Here is a 26,586-nt window from a genome sequence, read left to right as displayed (position 1 = left end):
CCAACAATAATTCACGCTCTCTAACTAATGTGACTCAGGAGACTATCACGCAACAACAAACATTTTGTTTTAGTTACTCGCTCTGTAATTTGAATTTACTCGCTTAATTTGGCTTACTGAGAGAGGAATTCACTGACAAACATTATGTTGCTGGATCCGCGCTGATGAAGAGTACATGCTCCTCGTTTGCTCTGGGTAATAATTAATCGCTATGTGCAGAGCTGCGTCGTGGCTGACGTTTGAAGGTGCATTAATATTCATCAGGGGGGTTTTGCGCATGTCTAATGAGCGTGGGTGTTTGCTGGTGCGAAAGCCCTGATGTTAATGCATTACTGCATAATGCATGAGCTTACAATACAGATCAGTCCTAGCACTAAGCCTCTATACAGACAGTGGTCCTGACTTCTGAGAGGAATCTGAATTAAAGCAAAAACGAAAAGAAAAAGAATCAAACCATTAATTGAGTCAGATACTCTATTGGTCAGCTTTGGACTATCGAGCGACATATACACTATTATTTTATTAAGACCTTCAGCATAATCACCACGCTGCTGGAGTAATCTCTTGTTTTAGACTCAACAAAGCTGTGCCAGCTGGTTGTTCAGGTCTCTTCCTGGCCAGGGTTATGTGCATCAGCTGGAGGGTCAGTGCTGTTTGGTCCTGATGAATACAGGCCACCTCCGAACCTGATTAGGATCCTCCTCCAATCTGATTACAATGCATACCAGGGCTTTGACCTTTCACCTTGCTTCCACATCCTCCTACTGCACTGAGCCCCTCAGAGACTGGGGGGTGGGTTTGCACACTGCCCTGTTGCCTGACAGGAGTTGATTTGAGTAAACTCATAAGTGTTTGCGGTGGCCATGTGCGTCCCTGCTATAAAGTGTGAATATTAACATTTAATCATGAGGAGCACACGCCTCTCCTGGGAATGTTTGGGACATATTGTGATAACGTGTGTGTGTGATTAGATACCGGGGTGGGGTATTTTGAAGGCTATCTGAGGTGCCAGCCTGTGTGTGGTTAGTGATGACCTCCACCCCCCTGCCTGCCTGCTGTCACTACAAGTGACGTCTGGACAGCTGCTTGAATACGCCCACACACACAGACAAATGTGTCACTTCCATGCAAAGTGGGTGGGTTTTACAGCCATACCATAAACTTGCAGGATAAACGTGAAATATAATTGATGTTTAAAAGTGTAGTGAGGACTAGTGGATGCATGTGTGTATTAGGGCTGTCAATCGATTAAAATATTTAATCGCGATTAATCGCATAATTGTCCATGATTAATTGCAAATTAATCACACATTTTCTATCGGTTCAAAATGTAACTTAAAGGGAGATCTGTAAAGTATTTAATACTCTTAACATGGGCCTGGACAAATATGCTTGTATTATGAAAATATATATATACAGTATATTTATTACTGGAAATCAATTAACAACACAAAACAAAAATTGTCCAAAAACCCTCACAGGTACTGCATTTAGCATTAAAAAAATGTCAAAGCATAACATGGCATGTCAGTGTGCTGACTTGACTATGACTTGCCCCAAACTGCATGTGATTATCATAAAGTGGTCATGTCTGGGAGGGGAGACTCATGCGTATCTATAGAACCCATTTTCTTCCCTTTGAAAATGGCCATGACAGTTTTTCCTCGCCAAAATTTAGCGCAAGTTTGGAGCATTGAGTGGTACCGATGGATTCCTTAGGTTTTTATAGTTTCATCTGATGCCAGTATCTTAACTCTAGCTTAAAAACTGAGCTCACTACAACCTCTGAAAGACTGATTGCGTTAATGCGTTAAAGAAATTAGTGATGTTAAAACTAATTTGCTGGATTATCCTTTTAACTTTGACAGCCCTAGTGTATATGCATGATAAAGCATATTAGTTCTAATGAACCCTCTACAGTGCTGCAAAAATGTGACGAGAGCAGCACACATTTCTGTGGGTCAGAGCTCCTTCCAACTGTACTGTTTGGGCTCTCTCACTTTCAACTCTAAAGCTTTCTCTTCACCATTAAACTGTATTTGACAGCACAGTGGGGCTGAGCCTGCTTAAATCTCACTAAAGCTCTGAGTTATTTCTCAATGTGTTTGAGCCCCTATAACCTCTACCTCCATCAAAGGTTCAGGCTTAACACTAGTGTAGATTAGGAATGTTTTAGTGCTTTGTTAAAGGCTCCGCTCCGGTTTTAATAACTCCAGAGAGTTTTGTAATATATGCATTTCAGCAAATCCATATTTACTAGCTTTTCACCCCGATTTGGTTCCCTTGAAAGTGCAGCTGCCCAGACTCCCAGATGGTACAAGACTGTATTATTGATGTAATAGCACAGACAGGCTCAATATAATATATATATTATTTTTATCTTTACTCCGCTGACCTCTATTTCACTCTCCATCCTGCCCACTTTGCACTTCAGTTAAAATACACATGCACTGGATTCCTTCCCCCAAATTACTATTCCTACAAAGTGCAGAGGGGTTCCCAGTTGGTATGACACAGAGTGCAGGTCAATACTGCTTTTTTAACCCCTTTTCTCTGTTTCTCTTTCTGATACCACTGACCTCCATTTTTCCATTTCACCAACACTACTGCTCTCCTTTTTCCATTTCACCAACACTACTGCTCTCCTCTTTCCGACCCCCCACCTCCCCTCTCTCCTCCGCATGTGTCAGTGTGCTTTTAGAGGCCATGCATCAGTCACAGTTGATCTCCTTCCTCCTACCGAACTCTAGTTCCATCAAATCTATCTATCAGAGAAATAAGAAGTGGACGGGGCCTGCCATGTTCCATTCTGTTTCTAGATCCCTGGTGATATTGTGCTCCAGAGAGCACTTTTGGTCTTCAGTGAGCTAATGAGAAAAAGAAACTTCTGTCCTGTAGGCTGTGCAGAACGTCAAGGTCACGTCAGCCCGAGTTAAATCTAACTCTACCAAGCCGAGCACATCCCAGGATTACCTTCAGGAGGGACGAGAAATGAATCATAGATGCACTATAGCTCAACCCCCCTAGTATAGGTTTAGACAGAGCAAAGGAATAATGAAGCTCAGGGGCCTATCGCTGCTGTCAGAGTCAAGAATGTGGGTGAAAGCAGATCTGCTTTTATCCTCATCTTCGCTGCAAGCAATTGTCATTCTATTCAGCCTACCCAGACTCCATTATGGAGAGAAAACACTGCCAAGGTAGCACTTTCTTTCTTTCTTTTTTTTTTTTCAATTAAAAACTAAAAAGTGAAAGGAGCCTTGTGAGTGCGTGGCTGATGGTACTTTGCCCAGTGTGTGACTGCTGAAAAGCCCACAGGGTGAGAGTGTGCCTGCACGCACTTAACAGTGAATTAGTGATTCTTAGGTCATTTAGATGAAAGTGGAGAAATGTGCACGTGAGCGCGTTTACACCCATTAGCTGAAGTGAATGTGTAGGCCTGTTTGTGTGCGTGTGATTTATCAGGATTCATTGATCCGGCATGGAAAACCTCTTTGGTGCTGTGAGCCAGGGGGCTTAAATCAAGATCAACACACTGTCAGAGCTTCCTCAAAGCTGATACCAAAAGACAGACATTATTAGGGCTCAATGGCACGTCCTCTAAATGTATTTTAGAGACGCACCCCTCTTAAGGGCTAAAAAAAACATCAGTCTGTGAGACATCTGTGAGACATGCCACTCGTGAGGCAGCTAGCTGAAGTGGGAGGTGATGCTGGTTGCTGTGGCCAGATAACCCACATCACATCTGGAGGCTTTAGAGTCAGTTGTGGGTCACTCGTGACAGCAGTAGTAGCAATGGCTGGTGCAAAAATGGAAACTGAAGACGCATGTGAGTTTTCACACCTCTTCTTGTTATATTCCTCTGCCGTCTCAGTGAGTCTTTTTCTTTAACTTTTCGACCTTTTCTCCGTTTGTCTTTCTAAACTGCCCGCCCCCTCCAACTAGCACAGGGCAGGCGGTGATCTGTCTTGGCATTCATGTCACAAGAAATAATAAGGCAGTCGACATCAACACCCCAGAGTCCTCTAGGAGTCTTATTACATTAGCCTCACGTCAGCCGGGGAACAAAGAGCAACCTTCCTTGGATCTCTTTACCACTCAACTCTGACCTTTCAATAATCAAGGTAAAGTGTCAGCGCTGCAGTGACAGCTGAAATTCTGCTCGTATGTCCATCTGTAGCTTTGCACTCTCATTCTTCTGATTGTAATAACTACAATGGCCTTCCTCTTTATGAGGTTTTAAACTTCTGCCCACTTCTAACCTTTTAAACTCATCCCATCAATGCAGATACCCTCCCTCGTCTCTCTCTCAATCCCTCGCTTCTCTGTCAGGTGTTTAATCCAGCCAATTGAAACGGCACTTAAATTAAGGGGAAAGCCTCGTGTCTGACAGCTTCATCGACCGTGTCAACGAGATGGAAAAACCAATCATGTTTAACATTTGAATGGCCTCCACATTACGGTGATTGACAAAAAGCACAACACCATAATTTATGTGTTTGTGAGGGGAAAAATGGTCAGAGAAAGTGAATCATTTCAGGATGACAGCTGTTTTTTTAAATGGAGAGAAGGCAACAAGAGCAGTTACTGTGTCAGCACAGCATCCTGCAGAAAGGAAGCACTGCGAGCAATCGTGGTGATGCTGCTGAGGTGGAAACACATTACATTTTTTATGAGTGTGACCAGAGTGTAAAGATAGACTGAACCACACTGATAAACACTTCTCATATATATTTGGCTTTGCTTTATCGTTTCCAGAGTGGCAGGCGATGGGGATGCCCATTCTGTGAGGATAATATGCAGCCATCACTGTAGGCACATTCCTCTCAAGACATGAGATTGAATTTAATGAAGTCATGCCTATTAGAGTGCGCCTCCTTACAGTGTTACTGGCTCTTTGTGGAGGTTTTAATCCTGTAGACTGCAGCGTAGCGGTGAAATGTGTCTTATCGGTGCTTGGGGCTAACATTCGAGTCTTTGGCGAGGAAGACTGCCTGGGAGGTTCGAATGTGATGTCGGTATACAGCTGAGATGCTGTAACTAAATGGTCGTGAATAAACCAGCCTGTACAGAAACAAAAAGGCGTTTTACACTGTGAAGCGTACAGATATGTGGGACGGTGGAATAATGACATTATTTAGTGATGAACACACAGTCAAAATAAATACATCTACATACAGAGGAGCCTTGTAGATATGCAGGAACAGAAAACACCAAACACAAAAGGCAACAGTTACAGCCAAACTGTCAGTTGCATCCCATGATGAAATTGAGACATTCACCTAACCTCCTGACTCAATATGATGAGCCAAGCTGTCATGGTCCACCACTGGTGCTGAATTTACTCTCATTAAGCCTTTTCTCCTTCTCTAACGGATTTTCCTTCTCTTTCTTTTGTACCATTCTCATCGTATCCTAGTGCCCCCTTCCCCTCCACTTTCTCTCCCTGCCTGAGCTTTTGGGCTAATTTGAAACCCAGGAGACAAAGGCCTCTTTCAGTCCTGGTCACAATGCCAGCTTCAGTGCCCAGGCTGCCTCCATTTGCCTGCCACACACACACTCCTCCTAGCGCCCGCAGAAGTACCATTAGACGGGTGTCATTATCCTCCATACATGAGGCAATTTACACTCCAGCCCCTTTTATCTAACCAATTAAAGCTGGCTGGGGCCCGCGGTGCTGCATCGGGGTGTTTATAATGGGAATGGCACCTGCAGAAAGGCCGTCATGTGGACCACCAGTGCATCACCCGTTACGACAAAGCTGTAGATCAGGCATGCAAGAAAGACTGTATTCCCTTTTCTAAATAATCTCAGGTGGGAGATTGAAGAGGTACAATGTCTTTGTAGAAAGTAACAATGTTCAAGTTGACTCTTGAACGGCTGCAGGCGGTAAAGTTTTACACTCGTATTCTGTTTCAAAAACGTGTCCGCTGAGACACATCTGGCTTCCATTATGCCAACTTATACCAACTTAAGATGCAGAGCTGAGCAGCAGCTGACCTAATTATAGTAGAATTTGGAGCTTTCCGGAACGTAAGTCGTTTTGAGAGACAGGCCATTTTTAAGTCTTTTTTTTCACTAATCTCAGTAGGAAACGCTGTTGACATCTGTCTCAAGCAGTGACTCACAGAAAACAGCAGTGATTCCTGCAGCTGCCTGCCAAAGACTTAAGACGGAGGGGAGCCCCCTTTTTAACTCGCCCCCCTCCCATTTACACTGGAATTACCAACTTGACCTGCAAAACAGAGGACTCAGCTAAATCTGCTGTAACACAAACACAGGAAGATTTGAATACTGATGGGGTTTAACTACCACGTAGCGAGAGCATTATACAGAGAGGAGGAAAAAAAAGAAGAGCTGAATGTCACACTGCAGAATGCCAAATGTGAAGCCCAGAAGGACATGGGCCTACTTTTGATTCTTTTAACAAAACAACTGTGTGGTGCTTGGTGCGGGTAACAACACTGATGTTTTAGCACCAAAATGCAGTTGTGGTAAAGCATTGTTGGAACCAAAGAATCCCTGCACAAAATACTGATACTGAAATAAGAACATATAGAAAATAGAGCTCCTTCCTGGTGCAGTATGTGATGTACCATGCAGCTACCTAGAGCTGTGCATGTCACATTAATAAGTTAAATCGAGTAGTCTGTTCCTTCTCTCCTCATATAGCCCAACTCCTAAAACAAGCTGCTACTTCAAAGTTGCTACCCCCTCTTTAATTTAATATTCTAGCCTTTTCATCCTTTCATGGCTCCCTGTCTTTGTGTCAAACAGGCTTCCTCAAAGCTCCGTACATCTCAGTCTGTGCGATTTCAACCTGTACTGCTTTCCTGTTAATGCAATCTCTTCATCACCAGCTCCATCACACAAATTCGCACATACATGGCCATTGGCAAAGACACACAACCCACGCTCTGCTCTGCTCTGCTCTGTTCCACTCCGCACTGCACTCTTGTCTCTTCTAATGAGGTCAATTAGCAGTGAGTATATGTAAATGGAAGCTATGAAGAGGTCAGACATTGTCCAAAGTGGGCCGCAGACAATAAAGGTTAGCATTATCATCGTTAGAGAAGCTTAAGAGAGCAGAACGTGAAACATGTTTGATGGAATGTATAAGGATGTGCTGTGATTTAGGGAGATGGCTTGGTTATGAGTCAGCAAAACACATTTCAGTTTACAGAAGGCTGCTAAAGAGTTTGTATGAGGTGAAGTGTTTATAATGACACATGTTATTAAATGCCACAGCTGGGGCAACAGGTTGAGCACCATAATCATCCAATGGTTCACACAAATTTAAGATAATATATGATTCAGTATTCGGGTAGGATCATGTAATCTTTTCCCATGGCCTCAGTGTTTTTTCTCCATCTGTAATTATAACTCCACCCTGCATAACAAGAGGGTTGGAGAACATCACATTAGGCTTGAAGGCAAGGTGTTGCTTCCATCAGCCTGGTCTCTGACTGTCATTACAGTGTAATTAGTCTCATCTTAGCATGTCAGGAACACACCAGTTGTTGACTCTGCAATCACACCCTAAATCTATACAGGCTTGAACAGAAATATCTTGGCTCAAATCAGTGATGAATATCTGTTATGTTTTCTGCAGCTTCAGACAGATAAAAAGACAACATCAACAAACACGCCCGTTGTTCTCAATAGCTGCAGGCAAACAACAGCAGACGCCCTCTGCTTCAACTTAGAAGTGAGTTCACTTTCAAAGTACTGACGCAAGAAAAAGTCTTCTGTTGAACAGTAATAATCTTTGAAATGACTTTACACAGTCCTCCTGTGTTAACGTTTAATCATATGTGCATTAGTAGCATCCTGTGATACATCTCCAGCTGACCGAACAGATTAAATTGTAACCTCTTTTAAAACCAGGAATACTTCTGTTCTAATTCTGCTCGTGTACCTCCCCGACTCTTACCTCTCTCATGTCCTGGGAGATGGTGTTCAGGCGTTCGTTCTCAGACTGGGTATTGGTCAGGATGTTGCGTGCCTGGCGGAGCTCGTTCTGCAGCTCCATGACCCTCTGCTCGTAGTAGGCCTCCTTACAGGCTGACTCCTGGATAAGAGACTCCTCACGGCTCTCCCCGTCCGCTGCCACCTTCCGGTGATTGGAGTAGGCTTGTCCAAAGGCCTGGAGATAGAGCAAAGACGGAAAAAGAGCTGTTGTTTAGAAGCTATAGTGTTAAGAAATATGGGTTTAGTACTACAAACTAGAGATATATGTACATTACATGCTATTACAATTCTAATATCAGGACTGTAACTGACAAACGTTTGCTTTGTGATTCAGCCATTTTAAAGTGACACTAATCTCCACTCTTGTGGTTCAGCTGGGGACTCGGGCTCAAAAAACTCCCAAAATACTGCCGTCGCCCAGTAGAGATAATCAGTTGGGCTCCATCTGGGCTGCATCATCCCGTCTTCCCCCTTTGCTCCCCCGTCTCTCCCTCCCCTACCCGCAGGATGTTGGCCTCCCCTGCACGTGCTCTGCAGTGACTCCACAGATGGAAAAATCAAACGGGAAAAGTAGAGCAAATGGACTAGTGTCTGGGTGATCATGTATTCTAATGCTCTTAATACCTTAGGAGATCATAGCAGAGTATGAGAAGGTCAGCAGATATTATTTGACTTGTACAGGGATGAAATGATGAAGATTAAATAACTATGGAAGACATATATGCTAAAGCTTTCTGTAGGGGGATATTCTCAGTTGAAGGGCTGCAGTTTGACTGTGCAATATGACCACTATAAATAGTGCTGCCTTAGTTTTGACCTTAATTTGTTAATGGCCTGCAAGGCAGCGACATATGAACAGAGAGACAAACGGAGACAGACAGAGAGAGAGGGACAGAGCGAGACCTTAACTACAGCAGAATCTAGGTTAGGCTATATTCCGCCTTCTCAAAATAATCATCCCGTTGATTACAGATTTCATTTCCAATCCTGTAACCACCAGTGATCCGATGGAACTTCTGATTCTCATCTCGCCTCACAGCGCGAGTGCAGGCGGTAATCTGAAATCACCTGAGGCGCCGACTCTGACCTTGTTTGCAGCTGCATGGCACTCTCTCTTCTTTCTGACCTGCTACCCCACTTACATCTGCACGTGACTGGCTGCTGCGGGATTTTCTCTGTTTGACCGCATATTGTATTAATCCCAGTAATTCCTTTAGAGGAAGGAAAATCTGGAAATTTGCACTAGTCGAGCTGGCCTACTTGCAGGACTTAGACGAATATGTGAATGTGTAGAACTGTTTCAGTGGGTTACAGAAGTGCGTGACATCATGTCTCGTGCAGGGCGGCTGCAGTATCTCTCCACGTTCCAGGAAAGATGACAATCCAGACAAGGATGTAGACATAAACCCTCCTACTGGGTTGCAAAATGCTTTATTTAGAAGCAACACCAGTTTGAAATGGTGCTAAATGTCACTAACACGAGGAACCACATCTCTGGCAAACCACATCTTAACACATGCCTGATTGTGTTAATGTACAATGTCACAAGACTTTTTAAATTTTTACAGATGACTGACTAACTGATGACTGACGACATTTTCAGCCAACACACGAGAGCTGAAAGTAGTTGATTAATCAATGAGTTGAATGGCAGAAAATAAATAAATCACTATTTTGATGATTGATTAAAATGTGATGTTATTTTCCAAGACTAGTTCAACTTCTCAGCTGTAAGGATTTGCTGCTGTTCCTTGTCTGATGTGATAGTAAACTCAATATCTTTGTGTTTTGGACTCTTGGTTGGAAAAAAAGATATATCAAATATCTATATTTCTGACATTTCATGTACCAAAGAAATTGATTAATTGAAAAAAAGAATCTGCAAATTAATTGAAAAATAAAAATACTAGTTAGTTACTGCCCTACAACACACATTGACCTGTATTCAGTATAGAACTGCTACACAAGACGTACGGCATATCTAGTAATCACGGTGCCCTAACCACTGGACGGTGAGTAATCTTACAGCCAAGGGTTCAATAAACAACCAATATCAGTAACTCTGGATAAGAGTATCTGTTATAACTCCTCATACCTTCCCCACCACCTCCCTCCTCTCCAAAAAATCACACCATCAATCAGCAGGAGACCGTATTTGATTAAAAAGTCATTACAAGAGAAGAGACAGGATTAACCTAATCAGAAACCAGGGGAATCCCATCATTATAATCTTGGTGAATGGTGATATCGAAGGGACTCCAATCAATCCAATCCAAGAGGCCTGTCCTTCAAACATAAACTAGAGCCCCTATAGTCAAAACCCTTTGACCCAAGGCCTTTAATCTCAACTCCCCAAGCGTGGGTTTAGGCTACTTTTAAGGGAGGGTGAATTGGGGACACACGCGACCAAGCCTGTAATCCCACAGTGAGCTGCCCACCCCAATTTATAATTCATCTTTAGCTTGCCATATGTTGCAGGTTTTTTTTTACATGTGAGCGTGGATTATTAATCTCTTGTAAAGCTAATCAAAGGCAGGTTTTTAGTCAAGCTGTCTGGGCTGGATTTCCTCACAGAAGGCTATATAACATCATGATGCTACATAAGGAAAAGTCAATAATTCAAGAGATTTATCCCTCTATGGAACCCGATGTCTGATTCCAGATGAGTGCATACATGATGGGCTGAGGTTAGACACCCTGCTGGGCTGGTCTTTTATACCGTGAGCTGCTATATGGAGATCAAAATACATAATCACTGTGATCACAAAGCATCATGTGATTGAGGGTGATTGATCAAATGAGACGAGTCACCTCTGATCTTAGTTCTTTTTCTCTCAGCCGTCACAGTTATTTTCATTACTTCCTCAGACATTGCTCACACCAGAACAGATGATCTGACCACCCTAGTCATAAGATTAGCACATGGATATTTAAAAAAAGGTATAAATAAAGACTCTTGCATGGGTGCATGAATGCAGACTGGTTTAAGGAAGGATGTCGTTGCTATGCCTTCATTTTTAGTTTTAGATGTATCAAAACACGGGTTTCTCTGGTAATGAGGTATATTTTACACCCAGGGTGGTAAACTCAATCCGCTTATCCGTAGGTTAATCTTTCAGCGAGACAAATGTTGCTACGACAGTGTGACTGCTCGTGTGTTTGTGTTTAAAGCATGCTGGAACATGATATAGCCGTTGCATTGTCCTCTGACCAGAGACACAGCCTTCAGAGGCAAAGTCCACTGATTAGAAGGTGTGACAAATCAGGACTCAACGGTCAATCGCGTCTTTTAGCCATGTGATCACTGTTCAGTTATAGAGGTGGAATGCTAAACACTGTGGCTCTAAAAGCTACAGCCCGGCTGCTAATGTCTGACACCTTACATGGTGAAGGGTGTTGAAGCAGAGAGAGAATATAGGTCGCAGGGTTCACCCGCTCAGAATCTTCCTGCGCATGTTTCTCTGATCCTTTGAGTCGAGGGCACAAGGGAGATTGGCTTCGGGTCTCTGACAGGAACCAAACAGATCGATACTGCCGGTCTCAGAGGCCCATAGGAGCTCAAATACACCTAATCTAAAATTCTATTTTCGGTGTTTCTGTGGCATGAAGCAAGAATAGGGCGCAGGTAGGGATGTATCCAGAGATAGGACTACTGTAGACCCTCTGGAGTAGAGAATAAAAACCACTGGGTACATTCAAGTTAACACATACACATGTTCTGTGCACAAGGCTGGATTTAAGTAAGAGGCCAGGAGTATTTCAATCAATACGAGTGAGTCATCTTGAAAACCTTTGCCTTTAAACCAAAACCCAATTAGGAAACTCTACGGATTTGGATCCGATTCTTCTATCGCTGGTCCAGCTATAATCATCTCATTTGTTAAAGTTTCCATTTAGCCCCCTGTGCTCTCACAGCCTGGATTTAATAAGAGAGTAAAGCTTGCTGCAGGAGGAGAGGCAGACAGAAATGAAGAAATGGAAACAGAATAAGACAGAGAGGAGTCAGATTGCTTCTTTGTTGCTGAGCCAGATTGAAAGAAGCTAACCATAACCATAGAAGTTAACCATATCCTTTGCTTAGCTGTACATATCAGGGACTCAGTGACCATGGTATTTTCTATTGGTTAGACCATGAGGCTGATTTTGAGGCATAATACTGACATGATAATCTCACTAGATGATGCCAGATAGGTCACAGCAGGGCATGCCGACTGTGCAAAACCAGACCACAAAACCTGGAGATGCAGAAACGTGATATGAGAATGCATTTGGTAAGACTTTTGGACTAGAGTGGGCTGAGATTTTTCAGTCTCCCCGGCAGCATTCTTGTGCTATGACAAAGACGGCCTGTGACGAATGCTGAACAATATAACGCTATGTCATTTAGATCTATTTAGTTCGTCATACAGATGGAGAGAGAGAGAGAGAGTTGGGGTTGACCCTGTAGGCCAAAAAAAAGTGTTCCAGCAACCCCTGAGGGCTGGTCAGTGTTCGAGTTGTCATTGTAGGCGATTGTGGAGGAGGAGAGCTGGAGCAGGGAGAAGAAAAAACACACACTGAATGGATTCTTCTGCCTCGTGAATCACAGCTCACGTGGAGTCAGTTAGTGATGATGAACAGAGACAAGCTCTCTTGCCCTCTCTCTCTCTATCTCTATTCGCGGGCCACTGTGCAGTCATCGAGAAGGGACATACTGCTTCGAGGTGTGTACAGATTCTTCTATATTTAGCTGTCCATTATCAACTGTTTATAATAAAGATCTCTTGGGTCATGAGTGGCTTCTTACAACACACATACATATAACCTAGCACTGCACATTGACCCACTATTCTACACTCCCTTTATTTATTCCTTTAGGACCTGTTAGCTCATCATGTTTTTTTTTCTTGTGAGGAATGCAAACTGTGTCACATGGCAGTGTATGCTTGTTTAAGTTAACTGACAGCACTGTTGCTGATTAGTGCATGTTATGCCAAAGCCAATGACACTTGCTATAATGAGTAACAGAGAAGCTAATTATTTACTTCAGACTTTACTCCTCAGTGGGATAGGAATTGAAAAGACAGACACTCGCTTTCATCCTCTGACAAATCCGTGGAGGTTATGATTAACTCTCCGCTGGTTTGACTTCTCCCCATTTCTGCTTTTTCTGACAGTCTCTCACCAAATCGTCAACTCTAAAATTGGACCTTTCAAGCAGGGATTTTACTATGGCAAAATGATAAGAGGTGTAATTCAAAAAATAAGTAGAAGAAACTGTGATATTTAACAGTTGGATGTATGCGAGTCGTTATATATGTGCCAAACTAACAGAAGGAGAGGGGGGGGAGGGAAGAGGTGAGAGAAATGGGAGGGAGGCAGAGATATTAGCTGTTGCCTTGGCACAGAGCCACATTGATTCACTGCATAGCACAGAGCCGTTGGGTTATTATTCACACGCAGGCCTGGACGATTTCACACACATACACACATCCCGTTTCCAATTTTCCCAGCGTGCCCTGCAGTCAGCCATGCTGCAGCACCTGGTGTTGCCGTGTTGAGGCTTGCTCTCCCTTCTGAGATAAAGGGAGGAAGAGGCGAGTGTTCAAAGCCTCGTAGGGGTTCAACCGACACTGTGTGCAACTCGTGTTGTTGTCAACATGTACGGGCGTTGCATTGCATGCCAAAGGCAAGGGATGCTCTACAGAGAATATAAGACAGCAGAGGTTAGAGAAAAAAATAACCACATGTGAGTTTTACGAGACACGTATTTCTTTAAAAAGAAATTATTTCGCTGCAAGTGGACTGGCTGAATGTTGTAGTTTCATCGTGAGCCTGAAAAGGGCGTGAACCTCCGAAAAACAACCGCAAAGCTTGCGAATCTCTTGAGTTGCAGGGCAGGACAGAGAACGAGAGAATGCCTGAAGGGATGGAGCCACTGGGAGAAGGTATACACATGCAATTAAAGCACACACACACACACACACACACACACACACACACACACACACACACACACACTCACACACAGGTCTCTGCGTATGAGAAATGTACTAATCAGACTCATGAGGCCCTTTACAAGCCTCACTGAAGAAGTCGTCCTCAACCATAAAAAAATATCAGAATAGCCTAATTGGGCTGCAGGAGCTCAGTGATACAAAATCTCTACATACATTTTCCCTGCTTACATCAGGCTGTAATGATTAAGCGCTGGTTAGTGCTTTCATCAGATCTGGCTGGGGAAAACTACACTTCATATTTTATTCCCCGCTTCATACGGGCCACTAATCTGAAGTCAGCATTAGCGACTCTGTGTGAAGTCAGTCTTTGGTCAGATCAGACCACGAGTTCAAACGTGCTGCTCATCTATATTCATCATATGTCTACAAAGACAGGAGCTTTGAGAAAATATACCTCCTTTATAAGGTGAAACATCTGCAAAGAAAGGACAATCAAGCCCCCCCCCCCCCCCCCCCCCCCACCCACTGCCATTATAGTGTCTGTGTCAGCCTGAAGGTGCTATACTGTGGGTGTTCATGGACTGGTTCCTGTTATTACAGGGTGAAAACAGTCATTATGCTTCTGGCAGTGAGCTAAAGAACCTGACTTCTGAGCACAGTTTATTTAGCCTCCAGTGTATGTGATATATAAGACGAAGGCAGCTTATCGAAGCTACAGAATGGGCAGTATGATGAGAAAAAGGTCATTTTCATGCCACTCATGAGTGAAATACAAGCTAAGTCTAAAAACAAACCATTTTCCACTATCAACATTTACAGAGAAAGCAGATTTCTGTGGGGTTAAGTGATTCCTGAGAAGGCTTGTCTTGACTCGAGTTACTGTTTTTGTTTCTCTCTTCATGAAAAATTGTCTGTTCGGTCTTGTGCAACGGGAGAGATGAACCACAAGGTTTTAAACTCTACTTCTGTCTTCCGGATTTAATCTTAGCAGTCAATTAATCACAAGGAAGCATCTGTTTATCCCTGGCTGTTTAATGGGTCTATTGTTCAGCTGCTAAATCTGCTACAGAATGGAGGAAAAAGCCGGTGTCTCGAGGGAGAACAGAGATTCAATAGGTCTGATATATTTCGCCACCATATCGCTGTCTGAGCCGGAGCCTGAGTTCTTTATCATCGTTCGTATCGTGGCAATGTTCCATGCCAGCCAGCATCAGGCATTCACAACCTCAATCATTTGCAATGCAAAGACGGCCTTATCGGTGACTGCCTGCAGTCAGGCTGTCGGTTCCCCTTTCTGCCTGACATTCTGTGGCTGGATGAGATCTCCCAGGTCCACGCGCCCGCACCCCAGGGGAACAGCCGTTGTTATGGCTACTATGCCAATTACAGTGACAGAGCGAGAGGCGGTCAGTAGAGGCAGGGCACCGACACAGATGGCGGTTTCAGAGAGCTCAGCCTAGCACAGATTGCTTTCCTCCTCCCTCCTTTTCTGGCGACAGTCCTCCTCGCCCGTGTCCCATGCCTCTCCTATTTGTTTGCACAAAGAGCTTCCTTTGAAGTATTTTTGTTTTTGCTCTTTGCTATCTGGCCAAGGCTACACCATAGGAAACAGGCAGTGAATAAGACTGAGTCTCTATTTAAGTGTGTATTTCAACATATTTCCCCAAAAGAGACCGCTCCCCTGTGGAGCCTTTACGTATGATTTCCACAGCTGAACAGCCCCTCGCTGTTGCTGACATAAATGACAGACGAGGGGAGCAGCTGGAGCCACAGCTGGGGCCAGGCATACATATAAACACACACATATGCATATATTTGTGAACTCAGGCACCCGCACATGTGCGATTACATTTTCTTCCAAGGTCAGGTTTGCAGGAAGAAGGGGGAAGGTGCAGTAGACATTGAAACTATTTGTTTGTGTATTTGTTCACGGTTAGTGGAGACGGTATTTTTTTAATCAAACCCATAGCCTGCCACAATCTAACCTTAACAATACTCATTTATTACATTAATGCTGTATGAGACCCTGATGCATTTCCCCTCATCATCTTAGTCTCATCCATTAGTGCCGAGACATGTCTAATCAATAAGGGTGAAGCATTGACAGGATGGGGGAGGGACTGCAGAAACTCGATTTGCTTTCTTCCCCTTGAGGTTTTCCATCTAAGGTACCTCATATGTTGCCACTTGAATTCAACTATTCATCACTCCTGATCACATTTTCCTCCACTCACAAAGAAGGCTAAAGTTATCTCCCAATCTCTGTGAAGTCCCTAACTCCCCTCTAACTCCCATCTCTCCATTCACCCTCCCAGACCCAGAAGACAGTCCCTTGGGCAGGTCCTGCCTTTGCTCCCAGCCAGACAGAGACTAATGACCTACCTTCCCCATTTGCAGTAATTAAATCCTGTATGTGACTGTGTGTGCGCACTTTCTCTCTACCAGTGAGGTTAAATCTTGGGTCAGGGTGGAAAGCGTACCATATGAGGACATGTCAGGTTTGTAAAGAATGGGGGCGGGGGCTCAGTAGCCTCACCACAGACAATATGTGTGTTTGTGCAAATAGTATTGAAGCTTAAATAGAAAACAGTACATGCATACGGCAGACAAATAATTATCTATGGTTAGCATTACATAACTTCTTTCATTCTCAACTCTACAATACCCACACATCTCTCTAACAACAGAGCATTCAAGTAAAAAATAATGAAAAGAGATGAAAGATAAGCCTAACCCTGACACAATGCCCCTTAAGTCCTGAAAAAATCCTGGAAACACCCTATCGCTCTTTCACAAGATACATGTGTGTTAAGCTATGTTTGTACAAAAGAGATAGCTGGTTATTCTCTATTTAAAGCCCCGGCACTTTAAACTCATTACGCCAGCTGATGGAGGAACCTCTATTCTTCTCCCCATTTAAAAAGGGAGTGAGCTGGTTCCCACAGGAAACCCAGAGCATCGCTCGGTGCTCCTCCCATCCAAACCTCTCTGCCTTTCTCTGTCTGCTATCCCCCATTTCTCAAGGAGCCCCTGAGAGACTGGCACACATCCAATTAAAACCCCTCCTCTCCTCGCTCTCTGTGGGCCCAAACTCTTAATGCTGTTATTGCTGTACAGGCAACCCCCTGCCTGACTATACAACTCTGTCTTCTTATCTCCCCTCCCTTTTACCCCTTTTCCTATTCCCAATTCCACCCCCTCTCTCTCCCCCCCCTGTTCAACCATGCCTGAGGGTTTCAAAGCGTGGGCTCCGTGAGACTCGGGTGCGACACACTGCGACAGGGGGACTCAGACCCACTAGCCTATTTACAATAGGAGCCTGCCCTGAAGGAAGGAGGAGGAGAGGAAGGTGGCGGTGAGTGGGTATGGAGAGAAAGTAGACATACTGCTGTTCTCTGATTGCACTTTGGTGTTGAAGTTAAAAGGACCCCCAGGGCGAAGGGACAACCCTTTGAAATTGGGTTCGCTAATGTTTGAATAGATAGCCTACTAAAAACGAGGAGATGTTTTCATGGTTTAGTTAATTTAGGTGAGATGGGAGGCACTACTCAGTTAGCCAGTTAGGAGATAATTGAGATGAGTGGACTATGTTGAATTTTAAGAGGAACCAGAGAGGGGTGTGCCACAATGTTCTCATGTAAACATAGAGAGCGCTATCTGTCTACATCTCATCCCTGATCTCTTCATGTACTGCACCAAGCAACTCCCCGGGACAAACTGCACAACAAAACTCCTCTTTAGAGGGAGGATATGGGTGGGGCAAGTCGTACCCTTTGGATACATGTGCATGTGTGGTTATATCTCTAGGGATGGAGACGGGGCACTCACCATCTGTCCACTTATAGCAACCACAAACTCATTCCCTGCTATTCGTATATGCTAATAAGCGTGGAGTGTTGCACCCCCATCTCATATCTTTTGTTTCTCTAGGGATATATTCAACTCAAGGGGATAAAAACACTCCTAAGGGAAAAACGCGATCTAATTTTTGTGTGTCAAAGCCCAGGAAAGTAATATACAATATGGGGAGATGTGGACTTTTGATTTCAGGAGGTCATTAAAAGGACATCAACATTTGTGCGTCTCTGAATGCTTGCTTTGTGTGTTAAGATTAGATTAGTTTATAGACTGGAAACTTGCAAAAAGCAAATCCACCTCTAACCAGTCTAAAAAGGTTCCCAATGCATCTGGGATGTTAGTTAAGTCTGCTGATTACTAAGCACACTTTTACTTTGAATACCTACAGGGTATGGAAAAATCTGCTGATGGACAGCTTTTGAGGCGCAAAATATTTAGTGTGAGCCAATTGAATGTCAGTTCCTGTCTCTGTTGCCGTGGAAATGGCCAGAATACTGTAAGGAAATGCAGCATAATGAGTGTTGATGTTAACACAGCAGGGAAGGCAAGCACATTCCTGTCATTAAAAACAATCTGCAATGTAGAGACGTATTTCTTGTTGAACAGAGGTGACAGAAGTGACTTCCCTGATGAACCATTTTCCTCTGATCCAGTAAAAAGATATCCGGACTGATACAAAGTCATATTTCATACACTTCCTTTCTGCTATAAAAAGCCAGACTCCTCACAAGTAAACAGGACGCAGAGCGGGGGGGCAGGGGACGTGAGCTCTGACTTCATTTCAATAGAAGGAAGAAGAAAGATTTGATGGAGCAGAGCTTTACCTAGACTCAGTAAGAGTCCTTATGGTTTACAGGAAAGCCATAGTCATTTTTATTATCCAAACACAAAAGCCATAAACAAGCATATTTTATATGAGGGTGTCATTCTGTGTTAATCATGTTGCTTGGATTCAGTGGCACGAAAGATAAGGAGGGTTAGAGGGGAATCAGATACAGTCCTCGGACTTAATCTAGACTCTATTAAAGGAACGATGCAGGCGGGGATCAAAACTAACACAGTCACAAACTTGTACTCTACCCACATGCCTCGCTGATTCATCGGTTTATGTAAGAAACCAGTGTCTCAATATAAATAAATATGACCCCGACTTGAACTGGTTAAGTTGACGTTAAAGCTAAAGTGAATAGCAGTTGACAAGCCGAGAGCTAACTGGACCACGTGTTTCAATGGGAAAATAGAGTATCTATCGCAGATATTATGTAACAGACGTGGTATCTTGAGTTACCAAAAGCTATACAGCAAGGTAGTATTACTGTGGAGCAATCTTACCTAACACAGAGGCTAGTGGGTTTTTGTTTTCAACACAGACCATGGCCACAAAAAAAACCCCACAAACAATAATTTTAATCAATTTAAAACAAAAAAAAACACACTAGCAAAAAAAAGGCGATTTGGTTGGTTTAGGTTTCACTAGTTGGTGAAAGTACAAAATTGAATGCAAGAGACACAATGAAACTACACAATAAAGTCAGCTGGACATGTAGGAGAAAGGGAAAGAAGCCATTGTATTTCTTACACACACATCTCACGTGCACGCACACTGGCTTCTTTGTTGACAGATTCGTGTTAGTTTATAGTCATTATGCAGTGTAGGAGAAGGGAAACTGGAGACTGGCCTATTGCCTGAGTGAACCATGTTGTATTGTCGGAGGCATACAGCCATTACTATGACCTCATCCTCTGCTTTTAGCCTGGACTCCCGCCTGATCTGGCCCAGGTCTTCAGTAATTGGATTACACTGGCAGAATCATGACCCTGCTGGGCTGCCGTACAGCTTCTCTACGTGCACTTTTGACTGCTGTGAATGTTTTAAAGAAATCTTTATAGGCTAGGCTAGGGTATTTCAAAAAGGTATGAATTTAATAATAAATGGAACTGTAGGGTTTTGAGGAATGCAGTAAATACTTCAAATAAAACCATCCACCTCATTGCTGCTAAACTCTGGGTTAAATTTTGTGGACACTTTATTTAGAATACCTAATAACTTCATCCATATTTACTGCAGCCAGAAGGCAGTGTCTCTGAGTGTGACCGGATGACGCATATTAGATTATACAATATCCTCTTGGGCAGTCACAATGCTTCGCTCTATCAGTAGGCAACAACAACTTCCAAGCTTGGAGAGAAACTAAGATTCATTGCAGACCCTCAGTCATGTGTCGGTCAACAAACTGCTTTGTACCTAGAGTACTGAATACAAGTTCCTTCTACACCACCCATTGTTAAAGCAGGACTTCATAAATAATTTTTTCTTTTCCTTTAAAACACACTGCACTACATTACTCCAAGCAGCCCAAACAATTCACCAACTGAGACCTGTTACACTCAAACAGCCTTCCACTAATGCTTCAGCGTAAACCATTTATGGCCTCCACTTGAACTATGGACGGCTGCTGATGTTATTTTTTTTTTTTAAAGAGTTAAGGACAAAAGCCCTTAAAATCATTACGGATTAGCAGCGAGCCATTTTACCTAAAACTGGGCGGAAGGACTCTTTCATTACTTTGCGATACCATATGGTCGTCCTTCTGTGACACAGAAGGCAACACTAGTCTATGTGAGTGGATATTGTGGATAGACCAGCAGGTCTGGACACTTACTACAGCTCTTCAGTGGACATTTCTTCACAGAATTATTGTGTGGGCGGTCTTTACAATAATTCGCACGTTCTTATTGAGGCTGAGATTCATATAGCAGAGTGCCAGGCCCGACAGCTCCCAGAGAACAGACTGCTTGGCTTGGCAGCCACTAGAGTAGGCTACTGGGCCAGGGACAGGGACAACAGGGCAGTTTCCCAAGAGCACCAGTCCAGCCTTACCCCAAAATGTGCCTACCTGTCCCTGGCTATGGAGGCTGCTGAGTGTTACAGGGCCTGGCTGGCAGAGTCCCAGACCGCCGTAAGCCCTGTGCATAGCGGCTGGGATTCATCCTCTTAGGCCCAGAGGGTTGGGGATTTAGGACTTTATTTAGTGCCATTTAGAAAAGATTACCCCTTAACTGCAGACTTGCCATTCAGCAAAAGACATTACTGATAAAAGAATAGCCCAAACAATGCTGAAAGGTTTATATGCTAGGTGACAGATGGAGGCAAAAACATAACTGAAGCAGACTGAAAGCCCAGTGAAATAAGACATTATTGAGTACAGAGACTTGAATGAGCTAATAGGACGGGTCGAGGGGTTTGTGATAAGATACAAAAATGAGTAAAGAAAAGACAAAAAACGAAAGATTATGAGTGTAAGAGATGAAACCTAGCTTGGTGTGACAATCCAATAATATGAGACTGACTTTATTTATGACTCTTCATATAAGGGACCAGATGGGTTTTGTGCCCTCGTATTTTTTTACTGACATCCAATCAGCGTCCAACCCATTTAACACCACAGAAAGGGATAGAGTCACAACAGATATCTTTGTTTAAGGGCATTGGGATATATCCTTTAGTGATCTGCCATTTCAAAAGGGACAAAAGTGCCCAATCCTTTCAAATGTAGCCACAATGGGACGCCTCTCTCGCTCTCCTTTGTCATACAGTGTGTTCTGCGGCCATTTAACCCTCTCTTCATCTGTGACACCCAAGACCTGCTAACCCCAGTTGGCTCAAATACACAAAGGACCAGCGAGCCGAGCACAGAGGACCCAGGTTTTACTGAGCTTAACAATATTTAGGGTTCTGATTGTCTGGTTGAATTCCACAACGCCGTACACAGCTGCCGCTACACCGATAGGAGCGTTGCACGGGGAGGAACAGGGGTCTGTGTGTGAGTGAATGACTTCAGTGCGGGCTCGGACACTCGTCGCAATGCAACAAGGGCCCGAGGAGCTCTAGGCCTTTGTTAAAATGCCATTGTCTGTAGTCGGAAAAAGAAGGAACCCGAAAAATAAATAAAAAGTGGGGACTCTGGGGTGCTCTAAGGGTCTGTTTTCTTTGGGTATAAGATGACGTCTTTATGGCCACTGTGTTATTACATTCACACAGACCTAAGAAAGGCAGATGAGCGAAACATCGAGCCCACAGCAGATGTCAAAACCTCTCCAGTACTCGTATATGCAGCAGCCGGCACATCCCTCAGAACTGCATTAACAGTTGGAGGTGTGGCACGTGATGTCACCTGTGAGTGGCTTAACTTAAGAATATCAACAACAGCTGAGGGAACACTACCTTCCGCTGTTACGCTGCTTGAGTGTAGTATAATGTCATTAGCTACTTCACCTTGTGACTGAGACTGTACTCTGCAATCTGCATGATAACTGAGAAAAAAGTCCACACAGCCTTATCATATCTTCTGTAAAAAGCCTAGCATGCAAGGGTGCCTTTATCAGAGCACTGTTTGAGGAGGGAACAGCTCATTGTGTACAAATCAGCTGTTGACTTAAGCTATAATGTACTGTGTGTCCAATGAAATATTCTTGAGGAAATGTTGCATAAGCACAAAGAAATGCGCGATCAGGCAAGTGGACATATAAAGTCTTAGCAGTGTTACACTCTCCAGGGAGGTAGCACAGGTTGCAGTGGGCCAAGTGACTCACATTCACTATAATGTATTAGCAGATCTGGCGGGCTAGTGCACTGCAAGTTCTGCCAGTGGGCTACAAGAAAATGGTAAAACTAAATACAGTCAGCTTAGTGCGTACCTAATTTTAGTAGAGTAAAAGAAGGAGAAGATGGATATGGATATGGAGACATCAACATAAAGATAGCAGGCTATCCCTAGTGGCAAAAGCCAGTGCACAAGCAAATAATGAGTGGAGAATAATTTTGTGGATGGAGAGCAATGAAGTGAATGAGAAAAGGGGAAAAGCGGAGGGGTTGTCACTGTCCCAGCTGCAGGAGTATGCCAATGATCATAAGATATGTTATACATACAAATATGATAGCTACACCAGAGAACAGAGACGAACGGCCTATGAATACCATTAAAACCCATATCTGGTTACTTCCAGCCAATTACAATGCGTATATGTACTATTCTAGCTAGCTGTGTGAGATGATCCATAAGCAGTCACCGACCAACACACTCGGAAAGCAGCACCTGCTGAGGCGGCAGCACAGCTGCTCAAATTAAAGCACAGAGCTGTGCCGTTACTAAGCAACAGCAGAGCATAGGATTCCTCCATCTTCCTGCCTCAAGAGTAGCGTGTATGTGGGGGTGTGTTTCAGTGTGAATATATGTGCCCTGCCCAAGGGTATAGGTGTCGGTGAGAGAATTGGTTAAACGGCAGGGGAAGTTTGCTCACTGTCATGATGATTTCTGATTGGCTGTTTACATCCAGCATGAGACAAAAGAGTGGTATCTGGGCATTTAAATCACTAGTATGAATACACATAAAACTGGGCAATTTTGTTTTATGTTATTTGTGCATACCAGTAAGGGAGAGGAGAGGTTTGGGGCAACTGGAGAGGATCCAGTGTTGAGCTACTCTATAAATCTCCGAGACAATCTATTCCAGTCTGTCCAAGTCCTCGAAAAGAGGAAGGGACATCCAAACATTGCTGCCATTGGTGTAAATAGTTGTTGTGTACCAAAGAGAACATGGCATTTATACCTGACCAAAGAAATAACTGTCTAAAGTGCTTTTGTAACAGCTGCAGACAAAGCCACACTGGTCAGTTTGACCTCCCTACTTCAAAATGTCCCACAAATCAGAGCAACAAAAGAAGACAGTGTCTTTTCACAGTTTTAATGACATCTTGAATTATAAGTTTGGGTTCTGAGTGGAAAACTGACCACTGAGATAAGATTTAATTTTAGCCCTTGTTGTGACAGTAGCTTATCTTGTGTTTGCTCCCCACTATCTACTGTCCCGCCACAGACAATAAAGGGGGAAGTGGCGTCGGATGCCAGAAGAATGTGTTTGTATTTCTCATGTGATAGCATCACTTCTGCCCTTCATACAGCAACTGGGTTCCGGGGGGTGGGGGTTGGGTAGAGGGATAAAGAAACATAGCTATGGTCTTTCAAAGGTTAACATCTGATCAGTGATCTACAACCAGTATAACCCAACCCTGAGGCAAAAGAAAGAATCTCTGCCACAGCTTTGAGCAAACAATTGAGTTTATTGCCCACACAGATGGATGTTTGTGTTCCATTATGAGACCGAAAGAAAGATCGGACACAGTTTAGGAGTCCAGACTCACAATGAGAGCTTCTTTTTTTTAGACATCAACTGGTATATTTTGAAAAACCTAGAAAAATCTTCTCAAATGGCCCTGCTAATTTTTATTTGCTTTAGTTTGCTGCCATGGTTACTCTTTTAGAGCGTTTCCCGTCCGTTTCTTCTATTCAGATCTTTTTTTGCCGTCATTCCTCTTGCCAGTGGCCTTCTTGCCAAAGAGAATAACAACGACTAGAGAGAGGGTCACTGGAGGACGGATGGAGAAGAGGGAGAAGCAGAGAGCTGAAAACCTCTATGTAAGTCTCTCTCTGCTGAAACAAACAAAAACCCTAGGGGGCAAGGAGCAGATTTCTGGCAAGGCAATAAGGGGTTTACCATGAAAACAGCTTTCTCAGCCATTGGTTGTCTGGCCTAGTGAGAGGACACAGGAAGAATCCATATCTCAAAGGAGGATGTGAGCAACCATGAACAAGCCTGTGTCAAAGCGGGAAGCGGATTTTTTTCCGTGACTACTTGTGGGCACAGAAAGAGTTAGAGGCTGCTGCTGTTGGCGGGACTGTCTGCCTAACGTCACTCTACAGTTATACTTCTCTCCTTCTCACAAGAAAGTGACAAACTGCAGCTCTGGTGAAGAAAAGTGGACACACTATGACGCAACAGTAGGGAATAAGTCCGGCCTCTGCCAGAAAAACAGACAATCCTTTATCTGACTCTCTAGCCCAGCTTGAACCGTCACTCTCCACATTCTTTCCATTCCCAAGAGTCGTTACTCGTCTGGTTTCCTCTTTTTCATCCCTCGCTCTTCTGAGCGGGAAGGTTTGAAATTCAAACCTACTCCCGCCCCTTTCAACTAAACCAGTCATTCTCGTTCACAGATGAGGGAGAGGAGACACTTTGACAAGATACCTAACGCCAATCAAACATGTAAAAGTGCTGATTCTGAATGTGATCTCAACATGTAAATGCTATTTTAAAAGGTTAAGATATGCCTGAAGAACAGAACAGAACAGAAATTGACACAGATCAGCTTTTTATGTCCCATATCAAACATGCACAGCAAAGTATTGCAGCTCACTGCCTGTAATAATGGTCATATTTGTACAGTAGATCTTGCTCATGATTACACATTACAAAAGTGGGGGATGGAAACACACCAGGCGTAGACTAGTCAGACAGGAATGTCTTCAAGAAGGAGGCCAAAAGAGCTGCATAAATAAATGAAGGTGGCAGTGCAATGGGGGACACCCTGAGTAAAGAGGGGGTGGGGTGTGAGAGGAGTCATCCCCTCCTCATCTTGCAGTTTTGACCTTGTAGGATGAAAGACAGATGGCTATTTCATGGCTGTACAAATGTCACAGCAAACCAAGTCCCTATATAGAATATTGTAGTGATGAGACCATATATAATAATTGACAAGGTCAATGGAAACTATTTTTGGTAGCCTATAATAAAATATAGAATAGAATAGAAAGCTTTATTGTAATTGTATTAAATACAACGAGATTCACAGTTGCCACTTCTGGTCAGAGCTTTAAAACAAATACTTGACAAGACTAAACGAGACAGATAAAACATATAACAGGTAAAAACACACACAGTTATAAAGCAAATAAAAACAGGTAAAGTAGATGTAATAAATAAATATAAACAGAAGTGTTACACTAGAAGTATAAAATATAATATATATATAATATATATATATATAATAAATATATATATATATTATATTTAAAATATATATATATATATAATAAATATATATATATATATATATATTTATTATATATATACATAATTAAAATATATATATATATTATATATATATATAACAAATGGGTATAGCCTATTCCCCAAATAAATAATAAGGTCATGATTTTAGGGGTTGATGGACAAGATGATGTTATATTCTGTGATTTTTAAAATGCAGCCTGTACCTCTTTCAGCTGGTCGACCTCCTGTCTGACGACCTCATACTCCATCTCCAGGTCATCGTACTGCTGTTTGATCTGCTGCTTCTCCTCCAGCACCGCCAGTCCGTACTCCGCCGCCTGGATCTTCTCCTTCGTGGTCTGCCTCAGCTCCCGGGAGAGACGCTCGATCTCGGCCTTCAGCAACAGCATCGCGTCGGGGTAGCCCTGCTCTTCCACGGACATGGACATGGTCGAGTACCGGTGGACGAGGATCAACCAAGGGACGACAAGAGGGAGGATGCTGGGGCGTCTTCAAAGCGGTGTAACCTTGAAGCGGTTGCTTAAATTCGTCTGTATTTAAACTGCATGATTGTTACGCTGACGTTTCTCGTTGTTTCTTTGGTCATGTAGATGACTCTGTTACCTTACGACGGGGGGAGTTCGTCGTTATATCTTAAATGTGCTCCATCGTTCAGAGTCCTGCGGTTCCTTCACCTCTCCCCCCGGCTTGTTGGAGCAATAGCGCCGGAGCAGGAGAGTACCAACTGACGAGACAAGAAAGAGGATGTACAACTTCTGGTTCTTACTTTCAAAATAAAACTCGTGTCGACGGCAGAGGACGAAATACGCTTCAAACCAAGCGTGTTTGTGGATTTGTTTTGCTTTGTTTACGTGCTGAAAAAAGAACTGAAATGAACTTAAGAGAGAATACATAGTGTGTTGATAATTAA

General features: G+C 43.3%; 1 protein-coding gene across 5 annotated transcripts in view; it reads right to left on the bottom strand.

The window, feature by feature from the left end:
• LOC119489536 (protein bicaudal D homolog 2-like) overlaps positions 1 to 26,410 on the bottom strand; it is a 44,214-nt gene extending 17,804 nt beyond the window's left edge. For 4 of the 5 annotated variants that reach the window (XR_005207197.1, XM_037772096.1, XM_037772097.1 and 1 more), the window contains exons 1-2: positions 25,880 to 26,410; positions 7,931 to 8,143 (exon numbers count right to left, since the gene is read on the bottom strand). Coding sequence is in view for 4 of the 5 variants with exons in the window: in XM_037772096.1 (XP_037628024.1) it covers positions 7,931 to 8,143; positions 25,880 to 26,104 (438 nt within the window). In the remaining variant the exon portion in view is untranslated. The remainder of the gene's footprint in view (positions 1 to 7,930; positions 8,144 to 25,879) is intronic. The other variant, XM_037772099.1, reaches the window with a different exon arrangement.
• Positions 26,411 to 26,586: the final 176 nt, after the last annotated feature.

This window comes from Sebastes umbrosus, chromosome 6, assembly GCF_015220745.1.
Source record: "Sebastes umbrosus isolate fSebUmb1 chromosome 6, fSebUmb1.pri, whole genome shotgun sequence".
NCBI classification, from domain to species: domain Eukaryota; kingdom Metazoa; phylum Chordata; class Actinopteri; order Perciformes; family Sebastidae; genus Sebastes; species Sebastes umbrosus.
Note: the sequence above shows the minus strand (reverse complement) of the source record. Positions and strands in the feature narration are given on the sequence as shown.